Source organism: Eleutherodactylus coqui, chromosome 6 (genome assembly GCF_035609145.1).
Source record: "Eleutherodactylus coqui strain aEleCoq1 chromosome 6, aEleCoq1.hap1, whole genome shotgun sequence".
Lineage (NCBI taxonomy): Eukaryota > Metazoa > Chordata > Amphibia > Anura > Eleutherodactylidae > Eleutherodactylus > Eleutherodactylus coqui.
In genome coordinates, this window is record NC_089842.1 from 89,470,057 (window position 1) to 89,476,393 (window position 6,337).

The 6,337-nt window shown below is 42.7% G+C and overlaps 1 protein-coding gene across 1 annotated transcript; it reads right to left on the minus strand.

Annotated features, from left to right (window-relative positions):
- Positions 1-389: 389 nt before the first annotated feature.
- On the minus strand, positions 390-4,219 carry LOC136632349 (cornifelin homolog B-like). Its single transcript, XM_066607154.1, has 4 exons — positions 4,098-4,219; positions 2,576-2,690; positions 1,913-2,049; positions 390-1,001 (listed from the first exon to the last, which is right to left on the minus strand). The coding sequence occupies exons 2-4, from the start codon at positions 2,682-2,684 to the stop codon at positions 909-911; spliced, it is 339 nt and encodes a 112-aa protein (XP_066463251.1). The 5' UTR covers positions 2,685-2,690; positions 4,098-4,219; the 3' UTR covers positions 390-908.
- Positions 4,220-6,337: the final 2,118 nt, after the last annotated feature.

Genomic DNA, 6,337 nt, shown 5'->3' on the forward strand with positions numbered 1-6,337 from the left:
AAAACAGTCAAAATTCGCGCCATTGGTGTGGATTCTAACTGGAAATCATCTGCATATCCGTACCTAATTTCATATTTTCCGGTGCTCCTGCTCACCACCTCCAAAGGCCTCCTGCTATCAGCGCATCCCGATTTCCAGTTCCCAGTGGCCTGTAGTGGCCTTGCCTAGCTAGCACTCACAGCAGGAAGCCTTCGGAGGAGGTGAGGGGAGCGCCATTTAGTATGAAATGAGCTGCGGATATGCAACTGGTTTCCAGTCAAATTCCGCACCAACGGAAATTTTTTATCTCATTAATACTAGGGCATGATGCTGCTGTAGGATTATTAGGGAATTGCTATATATATTCATCTTTCTGTAGAAGTTTCCAAAAAAGCACAACTGATTCAATGAACAGTTTCTACATATATTTATTCTGTACATTCATTAGAGGTTCATACAGTGTAAATAAATGGATATTACAAAAAGTAAATAAAAATAAAATTAACTTTATACACAGGAAAATAACAATTTTCTTACTGCATGTCGACAATACACTGCAACAGGAGTCTTCAATTAGTGGCTCTCCAGCTATTGTAAATCTACAACTCCCAGCATGCCCTAAGGCACATTCTGGGAGTTGGAGTTTCACCACAGCTGAAGATCCACATAATAGTCCATTGCACTACAGGACAATGTTAACATAATATGGAGAGATCAGAAGTTCAGGAATCTTTCTAAATATTCTAATTACTGTCGTTGGGGTAATGAGATATGTATGAGTAAATGTATAGGGGCTTCCTTTGTAATGCATAGAACCTATATAGTATGACTCTGCTTCAGTGGTCGGATCACTCCAACCAAAGACGATATCACAGCACTCTATCTAGTGACACAACAGTCCATTGATACTTGGTGCATCTTATACGGTCTTAGCATTTCCTTCGTTGCATCTCACGGGCCATTTGACAAAGTGTACACGGTCCACAGAATGCGAGACATACACAATCATTGCAGATACTTCCCTGTAAAGCAAAACAAGAGACACTTTAGAAGGGGAGATTGGAACCATAAGTAGCATTTTTGCATTAAAGGAATTGTACAGGATAAAAAAACATGGCTGCAAGTGTTTATTTAAAGGGGTTTTCCGGCTACCAGAAAACATTTCTACTATAGCTCCAACTGTCTTAAAATAAAAAGAGCAGCACTTGCCCATCCTCTGCCGCGGGATCCAGTACTGTTGATGGTTGCGAAAGATGTCATCACAGGAAGTCACCTGATTAGTGCAGCCAATCAGAGATTGCAGTATCACTGTTCTAAATTCCTGGCATCCAGGCACCCATTGATGCCAGGAAAGCAGGCAGTGATGCTGCTGCCTCTGATTGGCTGTAGCAGTCAGGTGACTTCGTGTGATGACATCTTTTACAACAATCACCAAGAAGGCAGCAGGGCAACTGTGTTGGATCCCCATGGCAGAGGACTGATGAGTGCTGCTCTTTTTCTTAATGAGGACTGCGCACTTGATAATAGAATAGTAATGGGAGCCACGACAGGTGAATTATTTTGGGTGGAGGGGTTAACATAACTAAAAACAGTCCAGAAATCAGTAGGGAATGTGATGAATTTAGCAATCGATTTGCCAAGGAACTCACCCTATGCATTATACAGGATGAAATCCATGGTGAAAGTTCACAGCATGATTGGACATGTTGCGGATTTCATATTCGAACCACAAGTCAATTCCACACAGATTTGTTACACAGCATGTAGATAGGATTTTAGAACACCCCATCCATTTTGCTGCTACTGTAAATGCTATGGATTTCCCACCCACAAATCTGCAGCATGCATTTCATGTGTGGCTGCACTCAAGCTTTTAGTAGATGCCACAGCTATGGCCAGACACGTAAGAGCTACTTGTCAAACAAAAACTTACCGGGATGCCATATCTTTCCCTCATGCCTGTCCGCAGGGCAACCAAAGTACCTGGTAAACATGGCAAGCAGCAGCACTCTCCAAAGTCTTTGGCCACGTTACATGCCAGAATGCAAGGAACAAATGCTCCACAAAGACCTAAACGAAAGGAATAACAGAACGGTCTAAATACAATATATCTGGCTATAAGCGGTCACATTAAGATATATGCAGAATCTGATTTGTTGGGCCCTCCAACAATGCCATATTCTAGTCTAAAAATGATAGAAAGTGTCATTTGCAGATTCCCAGTATAAACTTTGAAGGACCATGGGCTTCTTGGTACAAGGATCAAGTAATATTTTGGTTACTTTCGCATTGTATTACGGACCCTGGAAGCATCTAACAATATGTATATAAAGTTATGGTGTAAAGATGATGTATGGCAGATAAGCCTTTCATACAAGTCTGCTCTTCTCAACGTGGCCACATATACAATATATGAAGCCCTACTTGAGACTTTATAATTTATTCACACTATGGGCTATCCATGTCCATTAAAAATTACTATGGTGTGTTGAGCATCCAGTCTACTTTGTTTGCCTCCAGTATGGTGACTCACCTACTTTTTAGCTATTACAAATAAAAAATTGACTTTTTTGAATATCCACCCATTAATACTTACAGATTCCCATGTCCTCGCAGCAGTCCATGACTTCAGAGCTCCACAGACTGCTACTGGCAGCATATCCTTGTTGCATGCCTTGGGGTTGAGCAGTGATTGGATAAGACATTGTGATCTGTAGGACAAAAGCAAAGTAAATTCACAGCCTTTACCTTTTATACATTAGTGAGAAGCAGGGTTGTAGCTAAAGGCTCATGGGCCCGGGTGCAAAGGTTTATCTTGAGCCCCCACCTCCTCTTAACCCCTTAGTACAGCACTAACCACAACCAGGTTGTCCTGTACATAGTCTGTGGTACTATAAATAATGGAGACCACCTCTCTTCTTCATACCCCACAGGTTGACAGAAGTATCTAGATTCCCGATTACAGAGAGACGAAGTATAGAGGATGGTGAGAAATCTATTATTAACTCCCATTTAACAACTCAAATGGCTATGGTAAATACTGTAATGGCAATGACCCAGTAAGTAATAGAGTGAACATAAATGGAGTCAAATAATAAAAAAAATTCCAAACCGTTTTTCAGGTGTTAACCCCTTCAGGACTAAGCTAGAGTCCCAAAATTGTAACTGATGAGCTTATAACTATTACAATTATTACATGGGTATCCATATATTTCTATGCCATTACTGCATTTGTTATTGAATATAATGGAAATATTTCGATATAGAGGATAATAACATATGATAACATTTCTTTATGTATTCCTTTGCAAATCAATATAGGGGAGCAACATCTATCTAAGGTTCTGTTCACATGAGTGTCATATAGATTGCTTTAGAAGCCACAATGCTCTGCTGGAACCATTGTATGACAGGTCCAATAGTGCCCAGCTGAACTTTGGTTTACAATGGGCTTCGTTAGGACTTCTGTCATGGTACTCAGCAATTAGACAGGAAACAATATGCCATATCGTTACAGTGATCAATAATCCAAATATTTTACTTTGGATCTGAATTGTTCCATAAGTAGTAATAATCATTGAAAATGTGATTCATTGTAAAGAGTTAGCAGTCAGAGATCTTTACAGATACAAAGTCACATACATACAACCTACTTATGACTCTACACCCTACAACATGATGCAGCCAGCATTTGCCCACTAGCACTGATTAGCGATACGAGGATGAAAAATCAGAGCGCAGAAGTATTCTAATATACTTCTACAGTATGGCCTGGAAGGAGGAGATTACTCCAAACTGGTGCAGATGAATAGTAAAACAGATGCCGAATGCAACCAATCAGGTTGCAGCTTTCAGGGTAAAAAAAAAAAATTGCTGTTGGCAACTGCTCCAGTTTCTATAGATCTGGCCACAAAATCTTCAAATGATTTGCAAAATGCCACAGTTTCTGATCCAGAGTTTTTATCCAAGGGTCCGTGATTCCAAGAGATCAGAAAATGTAGAACAGCAGAAGATAATTCTCAGCTCAGAAAGTTCGATTCTGTAAGGAGTCACATCCAATGTAAAAGTGAAGCCTGGAGCACACGCATAGGACATTGGTCTGAAGAGCTGACACTTACTTGATCTGCAGAGCTGTCTCAGGTGAGGATGTTCTGTGAGCTGTGACAATTCATGTCAGCTTTAAGGTATTTATACAGATCCTGCAGCTGGAACTGGGAGGACACCAGACAGTGAAGTGACATCACCGCCACCACCCTAACTAATTTCTTCAGATTTTTTTCTTCTATATCACCTGTCTGCTGTCACTCCTTCTTCTGTCCCTTCACATTTCCTAATCCCCGCCAACTCTTTTCCTTGTTCCTTATGATACTGAACCTGTTACTTCTGGCATAAGTTGACAAGGGAAATTTGATTTTCCACTTCGTAAGCCAAATAGAGACATTAATGAAGATTTTATACTACTAGGTTTTTAAATGAATTTACATGGAAAGTGTTACATATTTTCTATATATTCATATACATATTCTCAGTGGAGCTGTTGGCAGGTAATGTGGCCCAAACCTGGACAGCAGGGGTTTCGGTAACATCAGGGCTAAAGGGGCAAATGGAATAATTGCTCCTGATATAGAAAAGCTTAGCCATGTCTCTGATATTCTCTACTATTGTTAGGAAGTAGAGATGAGCAAACACGCTCATTTAAGGCTGATGCTCGAGCGAGCATCGATCTTTTCAAGTAACTGATTATTCGTCTAAGCACCATGCGGGGGGGGGGGGGGGGGAGCAGGGGGAGCCGCGGGGGAGGGGGGGGGGGGGGAGGAAGGGAGATCTCTCTCACTCTCCTTCCCGCCGCTCCCCTTGCATGGTACTCGGACAAGTAATCCGTTACTCGAAAAGACCGATGCTCGCTCGAGCATCAGCCTAAATCTTTATTGAGAAGGTTTTTTCACAGTCCAGAACTTATGTATCTGCACTTAATGATTTCACCACCATACAGTCTTAAATGGTCAATAAAGAGAATCGGTCAATTCAAAAAACTGAAAATGGACTGCAAAAAAAGGCCCATATGGTTCACCTAGTCTATCTTATTGTAATTCCTATTCTAGTATCAAATGGCAGCTGCCAAGTAAAAAAAAAATTGTTAAGTTCTACTGACTGGTGGTTAGCCTAAATTGAGAATTACCCCAAGCTAACAGCAGTATACACTGTTTTAATACTTTCTGGGCCTGCTCAGAGCCTCCTTTATCTACCAGTCTCTGTGGGCAGTGAATTAGCCCTAGCTAAAAGCAGTATACACTGTTTCTTGTGTTTATTTTGGCCTATTAGCGTACACAAAATAACTAGCATTTTGTGTAGCATTTACTCCAAGTGCTTTATTCAACATAATGAAGACTAGGGGTAAGTGTCGAGGTCGAGAACATGGAAGTGGGCGTCTGAATGAGGGTGTCTGCAGCGACCAAAGTCCTGGGCGGGGTGAAACAGTGCCTGCTGCTGAGGGAGTAGGAGAACGCCGCATATCTACGCTCCCTTGCTTCATCTCACATTTTGCAGGTCCGCGTGGTAGAGCATTATTAAAAGCACAACAGTGCGATCAGGTGATGACGTGGATAGTGGATAACATGTCCATTAAGTTATCCACCACCCAGTCCTCCACACAGTCCACTCATGCTAACCAAGGGACTGGACCTCTTAATCCTCAGTCTGCTCCTCCTTCCTCCCAGCCTGGTCACTCCAGGAAAAGGAGGGATTATGAACAGGCATACTCACAGGAACTGATCTCAGGTGGCCTCCCTGAGTCACAAACAACAGTTCCAGAAGCACCTGAGGAGTTTGTCGTGAGCGATGCCCAAAATTTGGACATTTATCCGTCTCGGGGTGATGAGAGTGGGGACTTCAAAGTAGTGTCTTAAGAGGTGTTTGTGCATGATGATGATGATGATGATGATGACACACAGTTGTCTGTCAGTGAGGTTGTTGTTAGGGCAGTAGGTCTGAGAGAGGAGCAGACTGAGGATTCTGAGGAAGAGCTGGTGAATGATGAGATGACTGACCCGACCTGGGTTGGTAAGCCTACAGAAGACACCGCTTCAGAGGGGGCGGCAAGTGCAGCACCACAACGGCTTGGAAGAGGCAGTGGGGGTGGGTTGAGGGAGAAGCAGGTCCAAAGCAAGTTATCCCCCAACTGTTCGCCACAGCACCTAGTCGCGGCAAGCTCCCATGCAGAGGGCTAGGTGTTTGAATGTCTGGAGGTATTTTAAGGAGAGCGTGGATGACCGACGAACAGGGGTGTGCAACCTGTGCCGCACCAAAATCAGCAGGGGAGCAACCACTTCCAGCCTGACCACTGTGAGGTACTGAGGGG

Bases quoted from the DNA above. Each gene is read 5' to 3' on its own strand.
- LOC136632349 (XM_066607154.1), bottom strand. From the start codon at position 2,684: ATGTCTTATCCAATCACTGCTCAACCCCAAGGCATGCAACAAGGATAT. The intron at 2,050-2,575 runs GTAAGTATTAAT...CCTTTCGTTTAG, and splicing joins CTGCGAGGACATGGGAATCT to GTCTTTGTGGAGCATTTGTT. The intron at 1,002-1,912 runs GTAAGTTTTTGT...TTTGCTTTACAG, and splicing joins GGGAAAGATATGGCATCCCG to GGAAGTATCTGCAATGATTG.